Consider the following 22,032-nt stretch of genomic DNA (forward strand, 5'->3'; position numbering starts at 1 on the left):
GCTGCCCAGGGAAGTGGTTGAGTCACCATCCCTGGACGTATTTAAAAGTTGTGTAGATGCGGCACTTAGGGACATGGTTTAGTGGGCATGGTGGTGCTGGGTTGATGGTTGGACTCGATGATCTTGGAGGTCTTTTCCAACCTTAATGATTCTATGATTCTATGATTCTATGACTTATAGCACCATTTCTCCCCTACCACTTCTCTTTTCCCTCTTCTGTAGAGATGATCATCTATGTTGCTACTCCACTTACGCCATTCCTTTTCGGTTATGCTCCTCAGCTCACACACCAGGGTTTAACAATACTTCTAGTCATGTTAGTTTGTTTCTTGAATGTATGTATAAATAATTTTAGGAAAGCACCTATATGGATGGATGCATCAAAGCCAAATTCATGTGAAGCCCATGCTCCAAACCTCGAGCCTATGCTCCAGTCAAATGCAAGCTAACTCTGATTTAGAAACTGTCTCAGCGGAGCACTGCGCTAAAGCTAACAAGTCCTGCTACTAATCACACACTTAGTCTTTTTCTGTTTTAAAGAACTGTATTTTCTACATTTACCTCGTAGAGGAAACACTATCAAAAAGAAATGGTACTGGATTGGGAAACAGAAGACTTAATTCTATCCCTGTTTTGCTACTAACTGTGAACAAGCTGGGCTACTGATTCCCATCACATCATTTGTCTGCCTTGTTCATTTACACTGTAAGCTCTGCAAGGCAGGGAATATCTCTTACAAACTGTTTGCAAAGTGCTTCTTCACACAAGGGGATTTTGAGTTCTCCAAGAAAGGGCAAGCCTGTACTAATATAATACTGCTTCTATTACCGGTAGTAAATTTCAAATTGTTTGCATTGAGCAAAATTGTGTATCAAGAAATATTACATATTTTGCTTCCAGAAGGCTTGTTAACTAATTTTGCTGTTCTTGGAGGCAAGGACAATATTGTTGTAAGCAGTCATCTCCCATTACAACACTTCAATGTTCCTGATACGCAGCTACCTCCTGTTTATTCCTTTGGTGACTGTTACGGTTCTGTTCTTTTTTCGCCCTTATGATTGCCACGAGAAGATCTTACCACTGTTCTCATATACTCATGACAGCCTTCTGAAAGAATTCCTATTTCGGGTATATATTAATTAATTACTTCTATTCATTCCAAAGTGAACTGTAATCAGCAGGGAGCTCTTCATCATCCTCTGGAATATTTAGCACCCTTAAAGTGACACCATTTGCTGTGCTTTTAGGAAGCAGCTTATTGCTCTAATTGCTTCTTATGAGATCCAAATTTTGCAGGTCTCATTCTTCACCCAGTCATTATCAGTATTTTCTTACCATGGCTCTAATTTCACTACTTGCCCCTTAGTCATTAGCTAAGATACTGATCTCCCCTGTGCACAGTTGAATCAGTGTCTAATCTTCCTCTTTTTTTTCAAGGACAAAACACTTATCTGAGGTACCAAATTAAATGTCTCCACACATATTTCACTTCTATCCTTCCTACAATTTTTTCCTGTTGTTGTTGATATCAAATTACTTAAGATCTCAACTTGGCACTTTCTTTCTTATAATAATTTCTTTTTAATGTTTGTTCATTCCAGCTTCATTTCTTTTTTACAGGTTTCAGCTATCATGAAAGATTTTTCCTTCTCTCCAAACAGGAAAACAAACGCAGCTTTCACATTCTCAGTTATGTTTTGTATCAGCTGCCCGAGATCCTAAAGTAGCTGTCAAGCCAAATCTAGTTGTTCTGTGAGCTGTGAAACCAATAAAGTTTGCTATCCTGGAGTATTTCCTATACCCCTGCCCCCTACTCCTGCAATTACCGCAGCTTTTCCCATGTCCTCTATAATCTCATTATCTGTAATACTATCAGTTCTCCTTCCTGACCTCTAGATTCTCCCACAGTATCTTGGGCAAATAAGCTCAAAAGTAATTTACGAAAAATAGAAGGACAAAATGGTCTTACTAGAATTTCTATGTTACCATAAAATAACTTAAAAGCATCAGCTGAGTACAAATCTATGTTGTATTTTTCTTATTCTGCATGCAAATCCGTAGGTCTAGAAAACAAGAGCTAGTTAATTTGCTCGTATGTGATGTTAACTCTGAAATTACAGATGCAACATAAATGCCAGCAGTTAGTATTTCACTAGCACTCAAATTTTACTAGCATTCAGCTTCTTATGCAGAAAGCCCCGAACAGCCTACCATAGGAACTCAAACACCTCAAATCCTCAACTGTTCTTCTTGTGCTGACAAATTTCCACAATAAATACACATACACAAATATATGACAGAAAAAACTGCAAACACAGAAGCAGAGTAAAATACACTTAATTAAACATCAAGAATAAAAATGTAGTTGATACACCACTGATGATATTAATCATTGCAATATTTAAGACACTTAAATACAGAAGTATGCATTATACCATCTGAAACAGCTTTTGAACTTCCTATCTGCTTTAGAAGCTGAGTCTCAAAGCTTTTGACTAGTCCAGTTTATTAAATAATAAAAAGTCTTGACTACACATGGTAATTTTGACATTCCAGTGAAATAAATTGAGTCATCAGCAGGCCTGTATATTTGGAAAGCAATTTTTAATTTACCCTGGCAACAGATTGTATGTTGCAGCTGACAACAAACTTGGTTGCAAATGTAAAACTGGGCTCAAAATCTGTGTTTCATGCTGACGTAAAATGGCAGTAACGCCAATACCTACAGCTTCCCAGGAAATGCTAAGTGGTTCAGAAGCTTCTGACAGAACAACACAGACACCCAAATCTAGCAACTGGCAACTGACAATTTCTACAATTCACATTATATTTTTTTTTATTCTTACATTTTCATATATATGTTTTCACATATAAGTAAGTGAAGCACATTGCTGTTTATGCCGTGAATATATGCATCAATGCTATCCGCAGGTGATGCATTGGAGACTGACAACAATTCGGATTTCTATACCTTCCTTTGTGTGCTGAAACTCCCTAAAACCCTTTGCAAAGCAATAAATATCATACCCAAGGAGAAATAGTGATAGGTCATCAATACAGCAGTGACTTTCTGTACCCAGGTTTAGCAGCCATTCTACGTACAGCAACACTTCTGAAATATGAGTGCCAATTAATCTGAAATAGTCCTGCCTGTGAGGTATCTTTTGTATAATCACCTGCACTACTAGAGATTGCATCTGCAGTTCTTTGATACCACTGCAGAAGGACAGCAATTTATTAAATCAGTATTTGCACTCTGTCGAAAGGCCAGTAGGTTTCCACAAGTTCCCCAAATGTCTTAAATGTGTGATCTTATGCTAAGCCCTGGCTATCCAAGTGAACTGCCAAATCTACATACAGGATAAACAAAAATATTTATAAAGCAACTGCAGCAGCAATGGTAATGGTAGCAAAGACAACAAGGCAGAGAAAGTTGAACCTATCTTTCCATGCTTGCTACCGCTCACCACAGATGAACAGCCCTCTGCATTTATTGAAGAGAACAGTTAGCTAACCTTCAGGAGCTGAAATTCAGATACCTACTTATAGCTGCTCTCCCATGCTCCCTGCTACTCTCTTAGCTTCACACGTTTATGAGTTCAGTGGTTTGGAGTACACTTCTGTTGGGCTTTCTGATCTGGAACCATCCTTCCAGCAGCACATTCACCTGTGCGCACGCGCAGCAGCACACGGAGCAGCAGCAGCCCTGTAGCTATCCTCCAGGGGTCACAATTGGGTTACAAATTCTATAAAATGTGATGACTGTGCAACCTGATTTAGAGCAATTTATTCACATCCTTCTTCATTAAGATTCAAATGGAATAAGTAAGATAGAAATTGAACAGATACAGAAATTGTGCATGGCTTGCTTCTGTAGTCAGTAAACATTTATTCACTAGGCACAGCTCGCTCTCTTGTGCTCGCTCTCTCGTATCCTCTCTCTTCCCCTATCCTTCCTGCTTGCTGTTTTAACGCATAATTAAGAAGGTCAGAATTAATGAAGCAGTGTGGAGTAAAGTTCAAGGAATCCCCAGGCACTATTTATTCTATTAGATCTCAGGCATGAATGTCAGATTGGCAGCATTAGAGGCAGAGGCAGTGTAGCTGGCAGCAGTCCAGAAGCGAAGCTACCAAGGGAGACTTACCTGCAGTGTCAAGTCATTGCTGAGCTCCCTCCCTGCAAAAATCACCCGCAGCTGGTCAGCTGGAATTCCCTGTCGTGGGGCAACCGCCTCCTTCAGCTGGAGGATGCTGGCGTCCGAACCAACCTCCACCGGGAAGCCATGGCTGGAGTTGAATCTGACAAACACTGAACAAGAGCAAAACACCTTTTAAAGTGAGCATTTCTCAGGAGGTGTTTGTACTAGAGTGACTACGAGAGGCTTACTCTTCAATTTCAGGGAGCATGTACTGTTTTCAGAGAAAAGCTATTAATACTGCAGTGTACCATTTTGAAACCCATCACAGAATAGCTAGTGACCAATAAAAAAAACCCCATGTGTTTCCCCTACACATGGCAGTGTTAGAAATTACAGAGAACAGTCAGAATCAAAAAAGACCCAGCTAGGCAGCTGTGTAAGTAGTCGCTAATTGGCACAATAGATTTTCAGTTCAGTCCTAAACTTAGTGGGCACAGGGCACACATGCTTTCTGTGCCTCTCATGCTCTTCCCCATTGCATATAAAAAATAAACGCAGGAAACTGAGGTATGCTTTAGAGCCACAATGCATTAAATAATACAAGGGGAAACAATTCCTTGTTACACAGTAAAGCACAGTCATATAAACCGTTTTCTCACAGATAGAATTCTACAGAAGATAATGACGGAGAGAAAATCACAGGCTAGCAGAAATGTTTGGGAGTGTTGTATTAGAGCGTGGTCTTTTCAGAGTTCACTAAAATACCTGCAGTACATAACTCCTGCCGGCATCCACCTTCAGTGCAGAAAATCACTACTGCACCAGTCATATCATTTTTAGAGCTGCAGCAACTGGTTTATACATCCAGAGAAGTCTGGCAAATAAACTCATAAGCTTCCTGCCATTCAGCTGGCAGAGCTGTTTTTCATAAGGAGTCTGAATGTGCTCATTGAGCCCATGGTCAGGGGAATGACTACAAGAACTATGAAACAGGAAAAAACCTCATTACATCCATATCAGTCACGGAGATTGTATGAACGGTAGACATGTCCCCAGTGGACCACTTCAACCAATAGTTCCACAGACAGGAAGCAAAGGAATTAGCAAAACCCAATATAAAACAAAAAATCATTTGTATCAATTAGATAGTGGGTACCTGTCACCTAAACTGCTTGGGTATTGATTGTAACAACCAGTCTTCTTAAAGATTTATTTCCCATTCCCACTGCAATGTTTTAGCTGAAGGTGTTACTCCTTTGCATTTTTGATGACTGACAGAAGCATAAGCTCAAATGTATTTATATAGTTTAAAGAAATAACTATTTTTAAAACTGAAAATTGGATCTTTATGATTTTTCAAACACATAAAGTCTACCTGACCACTTCAAAGTTGTCAGATTCTTTAAGAGCATTTGAATATGGCTGAGAATGCTGCCATTCTTTTGCTGAGCAAGGAATGTTGTAAATATCTGCAATTTCACATCTTCAGTTCAGATTTAGCTAATCTTTAAGGGACAAGGCCATATACCAATAAAATTTTACATAACATTTTAAGTTTTGCACTTGAAAGTACCCTCTTAATGTACTAAAATGCAGGGTAGGATTGCATAATGCTGTGTCAGGCAGGTGGCAGTACATATGCCCTGCAGTGTGTTACACAGTCTCCTGTAGTACATCTTGTTACTGGTTTTGATTTCTATTTAAAGGTGTTCTGGAAATAACTAAACTGTGCAAGCTGTATATTCAGACTGTTCAGAAAAATCAGCGGAACTTGAATTTTATTTTGATTGTGGTTTGGAAAGTAAAGGAGGACTTATATGACAAAAAGTAGTTCCAGCTAATGGGGACTGAACATTTGCCATCTTCCCAGAACACTCATAATGCTCAGCTGTACATAACTTTATCTGGACCTGTGGCAAAATATATCATTAAATCAATGGGGAATATACTTTGCAGCTGTACATAACTTTATCTGGACCTGTGGCAAAATATATCATTAAATCAATGGGGACTTTTTTAATATGCTAAGCTCTGACTATCTGACTATGTGCATATTTTTTTTATACATTTATATAGGTATGCTCGCATACACACATAAAATGCATACATATGCATCTCCAAAGACTTCTTCCTAACTAATAAATAATCCTCTTTATCTTTAGTCTTACGAAAGCCAAGTGCTATTGGTTTTAGAAATGAAAAAAAGTTAGCCTTTTTTAATATGCTAAGCTCTGACTATCTGACTATGTGCATATTTTTTTTATACATTTATATAGGTATGCTCGCATACACACATAAAATGCATACATATGCATCTCCAAAGACTTCTTCCTAACTAATAAATAATCCTCTTTATCTTTAGTCTTACGAAAGCCAAGTGCTATTGGTTTTAGAAATGAAAAAAAGTTAGCAAGTGCATTGACTCTGCAAATCAAATGTGCTGGTAAGAGGAAAGTGCTTGATAAAAGAAGCATAACCAAGTGGAGTGTCATTTAAATTAACTATAAAGCGGTACTCATTTTTGAAGACAGTATAAATCCACTGCAAGCATAATTCATGTTCATCATCAACAATCCCCACCCCTTCCCTCAAATAAATTTATTTGTATTCACTTCCAACAGGTATAGTCTCCTCCTCCTAATGTGTACAAGGTAGCAGAAGTTTCAGTCTCACAACTGTAACCACAAGCAAACATGGGAAATGGGTGTATGAGTGCAACATTTTGCACTCCACAGCAAAGATTACAACTACTCTCTTACAAGCCTGAAGAGCTAACTCAGAAAAATGCTAGAATGCCAAACTTTGCTTGCTGGAAAGTTCTAATCCCAAATATTTTGCCCTTAAACACATTTATTCTATTATAAAGTCTGCAATCCACCAACTCTTTTTAATGTAAAAGAACAGAAGGGACCTTTGCTTACTTGCACAGAGCATAAAAAGATTAAATACAAAACATCAGTCTGTGGAATAAAACCAGAATTTCATCAATATAATACTTCAAGCTGTCTTTTTAGGAAAAAGAAACTTATTATTTTCTTTTTGACATTCCAACTCAATAATTAAATCATCACTATCGAGTTGATATTCTTAACAGCACACGTTATTCACGAGATCATAGGTGAAGTTATATAGACATTTGAGACCTCTTCCAAAGAATACATACTTTGAAAAGGCTTGGAATTTAAAGTTTGTCTACTGCAAGTTAAATAAATATTGGCTTAAAAGAAGATTAAAGAATTTACCTGAGGCCTAAACTGCTGATGGAAATCTGAAAAAAATAAGTTACTAAAGCTAAGAAGTAGCCAAACTGAGCTGAAGAAAGGAGGCTCCATTTGGATCAGCTCTCCTACTCCCACATCTGTAAGAGGTGAGAAACAGTAAAACTTGTCTGATAAAAGGAAACTTTGTGAGACTTGACTGTCACGTCAAATATAATCTCTGTAAATATCACAAGGATCTGATTCCCAGATGGATCAAGAGGTACCTAGGTCCTTTTGTAAATCTCCCTTGGTATCTATCTGAATCTCTACATCTATCTAAGGTGTACAACTTCATGCAATAATTTCAATTTTACATTTAATGAGTTGGATAGTATTAACGTCTTGTTTGGAAGGATCAGCAAGTGCTACATAAGGGAACAGCTGTAGAGAAAGCAACTTCTACATATTTCCAGAGGAATTTCCCATGTTTCCTATGAAAATACCCATTTTTTCAAGCACGTACCTACACAGTAAGAAATTTTTTGGTCCAGCATAATGACTCAAGTGGTGGAAATTGGTTTCTTTAAAGGTGAAGAAAGGCTTACTCCTTTGGCATGCCACTTCTGCAAGCGTGGCACAGGGAAAGTTCTCAGTTCTGGGTGTAAGGGCAGGAATTGCATTTGTACAGAGCAACGCATTTCCCCCTAGAAACTGATACTACAAAATCAGAATACACAGAGTTGCAGGGTACATGAAATGCATTCAGGTGCAAAGAAGACATAAGAGACTGTACACACAGAAATGATGGTCTAGCATGCAGCAGTAGGTTAAAGCTGGCTAAGCAGAATGTAACAAGTCTTCACAGACGGAGGCTAGCAATTTAGGGAAACAGTAAAGTAAAGAGAAGTAAAAATGCACCCCTCCACCTCTCCCTGCTGCCCCAATTGGACCAGAAAGTGGAGGCGTACACAGAAGTAAATACCGAGTGGAATTAAAATCTTGGTTCCCAGTTGTGGGAAGTTTCATTATTTTGACATTGGTTTTCATCTCAAATACATCAAAAATTCAGTGTATTGACTTTTTATGTTCTTTTTGTTGAACAAGAAGTACCATGTAAATGTTAAACTATTTTCATTCTGCAACACTTCATGGAAATAAATACTTCTTTATTTTTCCCGTCCTGTTGACTGGACCCCTCTGTTTGGATTCTCTCTCTCAGAATGAAGCACCAACACAAATCCCAGAAAGAAGTGGGTGCTGTGGTCATGAGGAAACACTGGTGTATCATGATAGAGGCAGCACAGCATTTATTTTGGTTAAAAGTTCCCAAGGAACTCAACTTCTTGGCTTTTAGCTGGGTTGTATTCAAGTGACTGTAATAAAATTATCAGAGTTATCACCTCTGAAGTGACTTGTATTAATAAATTCATGTACAATGAGCCATTTCATTCATAGGAATACAATACGGAAATGCACCAGTTCCCAAATAAAGTATTGCTATCCAGAAGATTTTGTGTTTCACAAACAGTATGACACATCATTGCATCCACTATCAAAATGGAGTCAGCAGCACAATTCAATCACTTGGAATACAATTTGATGAATAACTTTTCCCCATGAAGTAATACAAGAATTGTTAGCAAAGGGAATATAAGTAAGTGAAGAAGATTGTGACTAAAATCTTGCGTAGTTTAAGACAGTACTGCTCCTGTCCATCTGTCCATCCCTTATGCTGGAGGTTGCTACACATGTAACTGGGATACTGAAAGAAATGTGTACCTGCATCTCAGCTGTGCCTGTTTACAATTCAGCATGTTAGTACAAACTCAATTGGAAATTTAAGCAAATGCAGATACAAAATGGTTAATCTCAGACACAAGTACATGGGGCAGGTGCGTAGGGGAGCTGCAGAATTTCAAGTGAAGGCTGGAGGAAAGCTGGTGGGCAGGCACACCTGCCAGGATCTCAACAGGCCATTTCTCAGGGCCCTGGGATTCAGCAGCCTTTCTTCTTCGGCAAGTCATACCAAAAGTGCCAAAGCTTTAATCCCCATTGTCATCAATCCCACAGGTTTTCCACTTCTGAATCGAGAGGGTAAATACTGCATGTTGGAGAAGCTTAGGCCCTGCTTGTGAACAAACTGTGAAGGCGCAGTCCCGATATATAGAACCAAAATGACTGAACTGTGTCAAGAATGAAAAAAAAGTTGTAGATGTTTTTACATTGCTACATGCAAAACACAAATTTTCTTTTTAGTTTTGACATAAAATAGTCAATTCTTTTTCTTCCTGATGTAGTGAATCACACAATCCTACTTTGCTGCACACCAAACAAAAGCTATAACCTACAATAGATGATCTGTGGCAACAGAATGCACACATTTAAACTTTAAGATCTTATTGCTGAGCAATTATATTGTGTCCGTGATAACTGCAACAGCTTCAAGTACTCTTTATTCCCCATTCTTCCTAGGGACAAAAAGAACAAAACCAAGGTTTAACCCAAGGACGGTGTGAAATATGTGAAACTTTTGATTTTTAAAACCCCTTTCCCTACTGAGGTCAGATGACAAGACCTTTGAAATGTATTTCCCTAAGACTGGGAAAAAAAGTCTTGTGACAGTATCTGTCTGTGGTGATCAGTTCCTCTTTGACTCAGCACATCACTTGAGAACACAGCCCTTCTTAGCTCAAAAACCTACATCTAGACTATTTCACATTAGAAAGTATTATCCCTTCCTTTTCAATATTAAATCTTTCTCATAAACTGTGAATAATAATTTATCCAGTACAACTAACCAGTTTAGAGCAGATTAAAAACAGTAAAATGCACAGAAAGGATAAACAAAGGAAGAGAAGGTAGAAATCAAGGTAATGTAAAATCCTCACCACCTGCTAGAGTACTGTGGAAATGTTTTGTAAGTCCCTCTGTTATGGCACAACTGCGCATCACCTCTTAAGGCATAGGCTGAAGGCCTCTGTTCTAAGTATTGTTTTTATTTCAATAAATAAAAAAAAAAATTTTCAGATGCTGGGGGCTCTTGCATCCTCAATCATACGGCAAGATACTGTTCTATTATTTTAATCTTTATATTTAATGAACATAAGATACATCTGCAGGCACTTCATAAACGCTGAGTGAATGTCAGTTGCTGCCTGGAATTTCTACAACCTAAACTGTAGAAATGCAACTGTAGGATATACATAGTGTGAGAAACTAGCAGCAGAACACAATATAATGTGATGGCAGTAAATCTTGTTCCACAACTTCTGATTGTTATTTCCCGGTCTTCAGTGTGTCAAGGGAATTGTAAAAAGGGAAAGAAGTAAAGCAAAAGATTAAAGAGGAACAAAAAATTGAAAGAAAAAGATGAGTGGGGGAGACTATCAAGTTGAGGTCAGGACTGTAAAGGAATAGCTCAGAGCTATAGCCGGCTTTTATTAAACAGCCAGTCAGCATGTGTTACTGAAAGTCCAATTAAATGGTTAAACAACTTTGTGCAAAGTTCTTTGAAGTGTCTTTCCACAGCAACTCCAGCAGCCTGGAACTATTTGCAGTCTTTTTCTTCACAGGTTTGTGTATCTAGGTTCTGTATTAGAATAGGAGACCTTCCCAACACTTTTTGCACCCAGGAGCACTGGAGAGCAGGACAGTTCAGTCAGTTCCATTTTAATTTCTACCCTGCTTCCACTACATCAAGTCCTGCTTTGGAGGCTGCTGTCACCGTCACAAAGCTCTGGCCAACTGGCTTGCATGATTTTTTGCTTGACATATATATGCGATAAAATAAAATCTCATCAGCATTAGAATAACCAGTCCCATAGGAATTCATGTAGCCCTTTCATCAGTTAGCAAAAATATCCTCAGTTCTCTCCAAGAAAACTCTCAAACAGATGTCTTTTCATCAAAAAGTTGCCAAATTCTGACAAACTGGAGCCAAGTTGAGACAGCAAGATCCTGAGTCTTGATGCCCTTGCACTGAACATCTGCCAACAATTCCCTTCTATAAAGAGGGAAATCCAACCACAGAACCTCTGCTGTCTACATAAGGAGTGAGCTAGTGTCTCGGAGATAATGATTTCACACATTTCCGTCTGTATGGCTGAAAATCAAGACCTTAAACACTACCTTGAGATGAGCGGGTTGCTGTTGCAGATATTGATGCATTGATATGATGTTTTCCTGGCAAAATGGCCTGCTGTATATTTTGCACCAGGTCCAGACTGACCGGTTTATGCAACGAAGTTAACCATGACTTAATGAGTTGCCACTCACTGCTGAGCCATAATAACTGGCAGCATTAGGCCTCCTCGATCACTGCATTTGTGAAATAAAATTAATGCACTTTAATGTAAGCCAACTTCACAGCCACAGCAGAAAAAGAGCCTACACAGGCAATAAGTGGCAACTCATTAAGCTAGAGTAATTTGGTTCCTTCTGATCATTTGCAAATTATCTTCACCTAACAAATGATTTTATGATGTAGTCACACATAGAGAGCAATGTAGTAATCTAACATAAACAATGTCTATAAAACTCCATCCTTGGTGAGGTTATTTCTCTCCTTAGCAAGGAATAAACTCTCTCATGGAAACATCTTTAGTTCTAGCTAACACTAAATGAATATCATAAAAAAAATCAAGACATTTTTATGTCTTGATTATTAACTCAAATTTTAAGATTGAGATATTTGATTGTTTTATCTCCTTTTTAAATAAAAATCATGATTAACTTTTATTCAAACAACTGTTTATGGAAAGCAATACAGTAGTATTCATAAATGCTACATTTGTACCTGATGATAGTTTTCTACAAAGTCATGAGCATCATGGAAAGGGTGAGTCGGGATTGGGCACTCACTTCCATTGCAAGGTTTAGGGGGCATCATATTAACCTTGTGGGAGCTAGGTTCAAAACAGACAAAAATGAGATGTTTGCTTACGCTACTTGCAACAAACCCTCCAGAAAACTCTGCCAGAGAAGTGGTAGATGCAGGTTGTGTAACTTCGGCTCAAGGGGAGAAAAGAAACTGGCAGTTACTGCCTAGGCAGCTCAGTAATCTCTCTACTGAAAAAGAGGGGATAATATATACTAGTAAGAAATAAATAGTTTATATGTAGGTTTTGAGCTTAGAAGGGCTATGTCTTCCAGTCATGTGCTGAGCCAAAGAGGAATGTATCACTTCAAGGACAATAAAAAGTAACAGGTATTGTCACAAGATATTTTTCCCATTCTTAGGAAAATACGTTTTAAAGCTCCTGTCATTTGAGTTAAAAATAGCTGTGAGAACATCAGGGAGAAATATCATCTATGCTTGCGCTATTGTCTTTCTTCAGAAGAGTGTCTCTGCTTACGGTCACTGTTGGAGATAATAATACATGGGGTTAAACAGACTTGTTCTGAACAACTATGGCAGCTCTTTTGTAGATGTCCTGGGTTTGTATTTCCATACATGTACTCCATAGAATGTAACACTGAGTAAAATCTAGCGAGTAGGCAGGTTAACAGTTTCCTCCTGACTCTTCCTCACTACCAAGTAATCCAAACCAAGAATAGAGGCAAATAAAAAAGACAAGAGCTCAGCAGTACTCTTTTTTTCCTCCAGAACTATGCATGCACATGCAGTTGCTTTCTTGTATTGCAGTGAGGCAAATTTTAAACTCAGCAATTCTCACAGTAACCTAATTTTGTTCTAGGAAGTATGCCTCTTAATCCAAGAGACAAGCTAAATTTGTCCAGTGAATTATTTCCTGTGAATAATTCACTCAGTTTTACTATACCCAAATTCTCTTTAAAGTTGGAGGAATGCATAGCTAGCTAACCTAACACTACAATTATGTTGGCATTTCCTTAAAAAGTCTCTTAAAAATGCTATTTTCCTAGCTATTTTTGTCCTGATTTACTGGCTGCTTATGTCAGCACAAAGCTGCCGTGAACTTCCTTGATACAGAATCAAGCTAAATTCATGTTTCATTTTAAATAGACGCATACTGTTCTTTAATGTGCTTGGATATGGATAAGAGTCTTTAAACTCTACATATTTCCAGCTATATGCTACAGCTTTCTGTATTAATAAGAAGTACTACATTTAAAAAAAAATGTATACTCTTGCAGCTTTTAAATTACCCCTGTCCTGTGGAAGAATGGGCCAGTATTTTTGCAAAGACTGCATGAGTTCAATTAAATTCATAAGAGGGTCAGAAAACCTCAAGTAGGACTATTGCAATAGCTTTAAGGCAGTAAAGGGGACTGCAAGGTGAGGGCTGCAATAGTGAGATTCCACTATTTTAACAGTTATGCTCATTTGCAGTTCCCCAGGAAAATTAACGCATTGTTCTTATGGTATCTACATTCTGCTAAATACTAGAAGCTTTGGTGGACAGCTGAAGATCCACTCAAACAAATGTATGATAAAAATGGCAGCTGTCACACTTCACCAAGGAAGGAGCTTTCTAACCTCATGAAGTTTGTTAGTTGTTCAGTATAGGACAAACGAGTATAAAAATTTATACAATGCATATTATAATATGGATAAAAATGGTATCTATACCATTGGAATGGCTATATAGAAACAGATTAGTTCCACATACAAAAAACCCAGAAGTCCCAGAGAAAACATACCTACCCGCCCACCTACCGACAGGGAAATCTTTGTTTTCACTTTAATTTCCACAAGAGCTACTATAAATAAAAACAAGCCAAAACTCAAGGGAATTAACATTGCTATAGCCCAGGACAGTGTTAGCCCAGTACATGGTTGTATGCAGTATAGCCATGTGCATTGCTTGAAGGGAAGGGATGAAGCCAGCTGCTTTGGAGAACAGAAACATAATAGAGCTTATTTCCTTGGTGTTTACAGGTCTATGTTAGTTTTCGAATCTCTACGTTTCTTTGCTTTTACTTATTCCATTTGTGGGGATCCCAGTATCATTACAATCACGTTCCGATTTGTTTTAAAACACACGATGCGCAAATGAAATTATATTTCATGACTGAGCACTCAATTTTAAGGCTATATGCCTCAGCCTCTTTTCCTTGAGCATCTTTCCAGTTTACCCGTTTTACTGATAAATAGTTTTCTACTAGCAGAAAAAAGAGCTTTGATGTTCTGGGATAGGCATATCCCTGCCCTTCACCTTTAAATGCTAACCTCACCCTGCTTCCTGATGCTTTGCTTTTCTTTCGAACTGTGGGCATGATCTCTCCTCCCTGAGACCCATCTTCTCAATAGTAAAATTACTGCAATAGCAGAGCAGACTTAGGAGGACGATTGCTCTGCAGAATGGCCTGAAGAGACACTATCAGGGCACTGGGGACACCACCAGCCCTGACTGTCCCCGCCTGGCTTCCCCGGGGGGCTCCCCACTCTGCCCAAGGCCCAGGGCCCCATGTCAGCCCCCCGGGTCTGTCAGCCCCTGCCTCAGCGACGCCACAGCAGGGCCCTGGCCGAGGCCAGCCTGTTGCTGTTCCTGCCTGGGCTTCTCGCATGGATGTGACCTGACTTTTAACCTTGTATTGATCTGGCAGTGGATCTCTGTCCCTCACCACATGCCCAGCCTCATCCACCCCATTGTGGGGCTGCACTCCGGCCTGCCAGGCCCCGGCTCCAGCCCCGGCCCCAACCGCCGCTCTGCCCCCTGGTCAGTGCAGTGGTAAGAGGAAATGTAACATCTCTTCACCCATGGCAAATGTGAGAGTCTCAAAACATGCTCTAAAATGGTGCACGCGCATGTGTGTGTGTGTGTGGCAGAGCACTGCTGGTGGGAACCAGGCTCCTGTTCCTTAATCAAGATGCAATTTGGCCCAGGTGGGTCTGTGTGAAGGGCACTCCACCCTGCCAGTGCCAGCACAGCTGGCCTCCTCCTCCTCCCGCCGCCTCACCGACAGAAATCAGTAATGCGGCAGCAAATGTGGTTAAACCCAGACTCTCAGGCCTTGCTGGGCACTTCACCTCTGTGTGGGACTCAGCCTCCGGCTCCACGGCCTTTGGCTTCCTGCCAGTGCAGGGGCTGGCAGGACTATGATGCCTCCTGCCTCCTGACAGGGATCCCTGGCCTGCAAGAAGCAGGACTGCCCGCATTTCACACAGGCAGCCCGCTTCAGCTCCAAACTTTTCAGAAAGACATGACAGTCTTGAAACAATTTTAAAATGTCCCTGCCTTTTAACATTTGAAAAACGCTTTTTGTTCCAAAACATACAGCACTTCTGTAGCAACTTGGAATTTACCCTGACAGGTCCACGTTAAATTCTTTTGGCAAAATTACATCTGTTAAAGATGTAATGTAAAGATTAGTTAAAGATTCTAAATAATTACACTAGCTTTAGTAAAACTCTTAGCTGTTTGCTCCTCTGACAGTAAAATTTAACCCCTTCAATCAAAAGAGATGGGTTGCCAAAGAAATTTGCAATTGTGTAATAGAAATGTGTGCCCAACTTTTCTTCTGAATTAGTTAAAAGACATTCCTGTAGCTAAGCTTGAAGATTTACTATATTTCAAAGATAATTTTCTTCCTCTTGAGTTTTTCAAAGCTCTTCCCCCCCTTTGTTGTTTTTTTTTAACATTTACTTTTGCTATCTATCTCACACCCAAATAACAAACACTCCCACGTTAAATACCTCTAAGTCCCTGACACACAAAAATACCCAGCAGCCACTTTTGCCAGGCAAAAACATATGGCCCAAATTGACTGCCAAAAATAGTCTATCATTCCTACTGTAAAACTGCTAGCTAGCTGGAAAAAAGAAACACAATTTCAGATATCCCAATGTCACACCAGAATGCTATGAATTCAGTATATTCTTTGAACACACAGAAATTAATTGGACCTATTTGAAATATATGCAATACAGTCATTTACAATCACCCCTTAATTATATTAAATGTCTAAAAGTGAGTGTGTACATAGATACATATAGAGATTATAGATATATGTATGTATAAAATCTCCAATTCAGAATGTTGTTATTTCAGTACAGAGTGAAATCCTTATTGACTGAGCAGACTTAGACATGAACTTGCTGAATGGGATGAGAGTAGGGACTCCAGTTCACAGAATATGGTTACTGGGCACATGACTGAAATACTATTACAAATATGAAAAATTAAAACCTCCAAATCATAATGAAATGCCAAAATACAGTAGGGGGCCTCAGATTGATAAATGGCGATGTATATAGTACATCAGCTGAATACGATGGGATAAAAGTTGGGAAACATTTCAGATACCATACAAGCAACTTTGCTTCTGTTTTGTTGTTTTTTTCAAATCAATACTAAGCAGAGCCAAAGGATATAGTGTGTATATATATTATAGATATGCACACCAAATAGTGAAGATCGTGTGGAGCTATGCTGTGCCACAAATTTACTGTGTAAGTTTCTTGCCACTTTACCAATTCTCTACCAATCTGTTTTGCTGGATTTACCTTTACTATCCCATACATCAGCAACTTTGAGGAAGATGACATAATGATTTCTGTCTCTGTCTGTCAGAGCTAGGTCAATAGCTGATATGAAGTTAGATATTTCAAGGCCTGCAGGCCTATAATTTCGAGGTATATTTCACTAGAAAGCTAAGAAACTATAGGGTTTTTTATTAAAGACTAAGATAGCTATATAAAGTAATTTCACCTTTAAAAAGGAGGCCTCATAATCTGAAGTTTTAGCTTATCGCCATGATAGATCAAAATATCTCAGATATCAGAATCTAGTTCAGGTCATAGTTCCCCTGGAAGAGCACATTTCCTTTGGCAAATGTAATGTACTGAAGTCAAAGATTTTGCAGGCTTGTATCATTTAATGAATGTCAGATAAAGAAAAGGATTTAAAAGATTTGCTTTGACAAAAACAAGATCCACATAAATTAAAATGTGAAACAACAGCTGAATTGATGATGACAGGATGAATCAGTTCCTTCTTGCTGAAGTGAAAGCTTATTTAAAACAATTTTCAAGTTAAAATATGCCTTTCATTTTTCTTAGATCAAAATTTAGACTTTTTCCCCAAAAAACAGAAGCTCACAATTTTCATTCTGACTAACAAGGCATGAAGTTAAAATTTCTGAACAAGCAGAACAATAAATCTGTGTTTCATTACATGTAATTCTCTATACATGGGCTACTTTCTGCTTTACATTGGAAAAGCTGAAGCTTAGTGAGAGGCAGCAAGTACAGGCTGCATCTAACCTTTGGGAATGGGTAACACTGCTACCAAGATGTATCTGCATAGCAGTTCCACACATTCTCTTGCAAAAGTCCCGTTTTGCATACCTTACATCCATGGATGGTGGTGGAAGACAGAAATGCACCACCATTTCTGTGAGGCATGTGAGGCGCAATACAGTTTGAAACAGCAGAATCTATCTTAACTTTGTTTGGTTTTAAACGCTGATTGTGCTGACCAAGTCTTTCAGCTCTCTGAAGAAAATCTGGTAGGCCAGTATTATTATTTTGCGCCATGTGCTGTGTTTCCATTGTTCCTGCTGTCAGGAGGAATGATGCTAAAGAGCAACATAGTCTTCTATGGGATTTGCTCATTTTCAAAACCTATTTTGAGGCCTGAAAGAACAGGCAGTCTTTTTTGCTGAAAAAACCCAAGTTCTTCATTCTAACTATGAATATTCCCAGAAGAAGATCCATCTCAATTTCACGAACACGCCAATACTTCTCAAGATTTCCTTTCTTTCTGTCTTTCTGACAAAACAGGCACACAGCTGCAGCCAATCACTCCCTGTGCCAGTGCATTTGCCAATTAGTTCGAAGGAAATCTCCCAGCACACAAGGCTGAGCTTACGATCAGGCAGGAAATTATGGTCTATTATGCAATTTTATTCTCGTCTGTGATTGACTGCACATCAAAGGGCCACTCAATGGCAGCCACTGATACTTGTTAAGGTAAAAATAGTTTCGTAAAAGCAGATGGTGGAACCAAGACACCAGTAGATCAGAAATACTGAGTCTGAGTATAGTATACTTTATATGAGGCTTTTAGAAATAAAATGGAAGGATTTTAACACGTAGCGTTCCTTTGCAGTATATTGACCTTGCAAACTCTATGGTGTTTTCAGATACAGTGGATGTTTGCCAAGTTCTCCTAATCAAAATTTTCCCTCCCACCCGATTTAGAGTGTTCTGGACATCAGCAGCTTTACACCTGTAAATAGGTAAATTTTTTCATAGCATACGCTCCATATATAGGCTCTATCGGTATATGAAGTTAGGCATATGAATAATTCTGTATGCAAATAACCTCACTGAGCTCAGTAAGACTTTTTACATTTTTACAATGTTTAGGGATAAAATGACTGTGACATATATAGTTACAATGTCAATATGTCCATCTCAGTAACACATTTTTTAACAACATATGAACTCAATTACTTATAGAGAAAATGAACTGTGGCAATTTAGGCAAGTGATAAATGTGAAACAAGAATACAATCAGAAGATTTATTTAAATAAAGCCATAAAATGTTTTAAGCCAATCATCCAACTAAAACCACACCTTTGTAATGGCACGTGTGAGCTCTGAATAGTGACTGGAATTAAAAATGAGATACTGTGGCAAGCTAAAGGGCTGAAAAAATTACAGAAATAGGTCATTTGGTTAGATATTTAGAGATGTATTTAGAGGAACTTAGCAGTATAATTAAATCAGTTTAAGAAGAATAAGAACTCTGAACAAAAATTGCTGTTTTAAACTGGGTATGTCAAGCATTAGGTACAAACATGTGACAATGTTCTTGGAATCCTCATTTTAGAAAATAAAACATGGACATATTTCTTCTTATAAATTATTATGCTACACAAAAGAAGAGTTTTCTTTAGTTTCTCTTTCCTCTAAAGAACTAATCTTAAATGATACAGCTGGATCACAACAGAATAGTTAGTTATTCTCAAATAAAGTAATAATAATAATTCTCATTACGGACAGAGGAAGTTACATCAGTAACAAAAATACGTGCAAAAGACTTTGAGCCATTATTTATTTGTGATACCACATATGGTGGTAATTGCAAAACTGAAAATATTTATCATCAGATAGATGAAATCCTTATTTTCTTTCTTGAAAAAAATCCAGAAGACCTAGCACACGTCTCATGATTTCCAGAGAATTAACATAGGTCACTTTAATAGAGGTGGTATTTTAAATTTGCCAAAACACACCATTATTTAGTTTAATAATGCATCCCATGCAAGATTTTTTTGCATGATTAATGCAATTGAAATAGCAACAGCAATTGAACAGTTACACTATGTTAGTGAAACTGTTTCATTGCCATGATAAACAACTTCTGTAAGGATATTACTTACAACAAGCAGAGAAACCAAGTATATTAAATCAGATTAAAAAGGGAATGTTACCTTCCCCAGAATCCAGCTTTTCTGAAGGCAGCATTTTTATATGCTTTTCACTCCTAAGCCTTGCTGGCCTAGTAAGCGGTAGGAAGAATTTCTAAAATCCTAAAAGTTTCTGGCTTTCACATGAAGTTGTAGGAGCCTGGAGTGCAAACTAATTCTAGGCAATCGGTGGACTCGGGCTACCCTGGATTTTCAATAGTGGTGCTCTGGCCTGTCCATTAAATACTGTTAAGCCCTTTCATCGCAAAAATAGCCAGAGCTGATGTAGAAATGGATGCCTTGTAAAACAGAAGGGAGCACCAAACACCATGATTTAACAGAATGATAATCCTTAGCTTGAAATGCCAGGAAGACCCAGGAGACCTCAGAAGCCTGAGGCCTGTATCCAGACAACACTCAGCAGATAATTACTCTAAGTGACTCGTAAAAGATTACTTGAAAAATATAGTAAGCAAATTTCAGTGCACGACAGAGCAATGCAAAAGGGAGACAAAGGGAATAATGAAACTAAGAGAGGAAAGATTGGAAATGGAAAAGAAATAGATCAGAGGAGGAAGAAAAGGCTTCTCCAGGACTGGAGAGGACCTACAATCAGTGCCATGGTTTGGGGAATAAAACTGACAGGTCTCCCCTTGTCTTGTGTAATATAGGTAACTCATGAAGCAGCATGAAAAATGTCCTTACTCCAGGCTGTGCCTTTTAGGAATCAGAAAAAAACAGAAGCTTGCGAAGATCCTCTAACTCACACTAAGGGTAAGGATACAGGATGGATATCTATAGGAAAGAATACATTTCAATGTTTTTCCTTTTAACTTTTTTCTTAACTATTCAATGAATAGTGTATATTATTTTTTTAAGAACAAAGAGTAGAAGGAAAATAAAGAATAGTACAGGTAGGCGAATGGAATCACAAGGGAAGAAAACATGAAAATCTGAGTCCATCTTTCAGTGTGTACTTGCCAAAACATTTCCATCTCCTGCCAAGAGTCATATACTTTACAAAGTTAAATACTGATATTAATTTGTCATACGAAAGTTCCACAGGGAACTTTCAGTCCTAAATTCAAAATATGCAGATATCCATTTCATAAAGAAATTTTGCAAAGTCATTCAATAAAAGTTGTATTAAAAAAAATTAAAAGCATAAAGATTCTTCAAAATAAGCCTGTATCATTGGCCAAAGCACTCGAAAAAAAACTAAAGTCTCTAAAAACTTGCAGGAATCCTAAATTAAGACATGGACAAAATGACACTGATACAAATATTAGTCTGAAATACCTGCTCTTTTCTGAAGTAGTAAAATTCTGTAATTTAAAATTACTTAGCACTTTTCTTCAATATGTTCTGCCTTTTAAAAGCTCAGTGCGACTCTGGGTCTTTTTGCCACCTAAATCATCCATGAAGCTAGAATTCTGCAGTTCAACTGATTCAATACCCTTTCGAGGAAAAAAAAAGTAATCCTTGCATAGCATATAATACTCCAGTAGAAGATAACACTCCTCTTTATTGCTCCCTTGTAGACACCATTAAGAGAAGGTAGGCCCAATATAATATGTCCAACTTGTATTCTTCTAATATTGATGGGATAGTGAACTTTCTACTCAGAAAATGTCACCCCCTTACATTAGTTTTACCTGGAAGAGTAAACTAAAAAAATATATATATTTGTAATGAAATAGTAACTGCACCAAAATACTGAAGTAAACCTAGATCTAAAAGTTATTCAAAATTCAAAAAAAGCAGACGCAATAACTTAAACAAAAATGGAAAACAGCTTTACATAAAGGCAACAGCATTTTGCGAAACCTTCCTTCAATATATTTGCATTGATGCAAACTGAGATTGAATACTGTTATTGCAATGATTTTGTGAAGGTCATAACAAGAAAAGACTCAGAAGACTGCATTAAAAAATGAAAACCAACCCCAAGCAACCTCTTTGGAAAAACACAGTTGCTATGTCTTTAATGACAACACATGCTTTGGGTTCCCATTCACTACCTGTGCCAGTGCAAGCTTTGAGACAGCCAAGAAACAGTCTGGGCCCAAGAGCAGAGCTGACCACATTGCAATCTCTGCTCTCTGGCAACATCAATACTGCTCTAACAGCTCTCCAGAAAATGCATGAGCTTATGTGAAACACATCAGAAATGCTGAAATACTGTGGAAAGATTATCTGGTAGTTCCTTTAGGAGTTGCTCATCATATGTATACTACCTATATGCACACGCTACCTTTATATATACATGCACTATATAGAGATACACACACATTACATGCACACTGTGCATGTATGTATATGCTAGTAACGAACAGGAAAATTTCAAGAGTCT

The 22,032-nt window shown here is 38.2% G+C and overlaps 1 protein-coding gene across 1 annotated transcript in view; it reads right to left on the reverse strand.

Moving 5' to 3' along the window:
* PARK2 (parkin RBR E3 ubiquitin protein ligase) overlaps positions 1 to 4,968 on the reverse strand; it is a 659,837-nt gene extending 654,869 nt beyond the window's left edge. Inside the window, exons 1-2 of the mRNA XM_009290119.1 lie at positions 4,905 to 4,968; positions 4,146 to 4,309 (exon numbers count right to left, since the gene is read on the reverse strand). Coding sequence (XP_009288394.1) covers positions 4,146 to 4,309; positions 4,905 to 4,968 — 228 coding nt within the window. The remainder of the gene's footprint in view (positions 1 to 4,145; positions 4,310 to 4,904) is intronic.
* Positions 4,969 to 22,032: the final 17,064 nt, after the last annotated feature.

The sequence above is a fragment of the Aptenodytes forsteri genome, unplaced genomic scaffold, assembly GCF_000699145.1.
Source record: "Aptenodytes forsteri isolate BGI_AS27 unplaced genomic scaffold, ASM69914v1 Scaffold122, whole genome shotgun sequence".
Lineage (NCBI taxonomy): Eukaryota > Metazoa > Chordata > Aves > Sphenisciformes > Spheniscidae > Aptenodytes > Aptenodytes forsteri.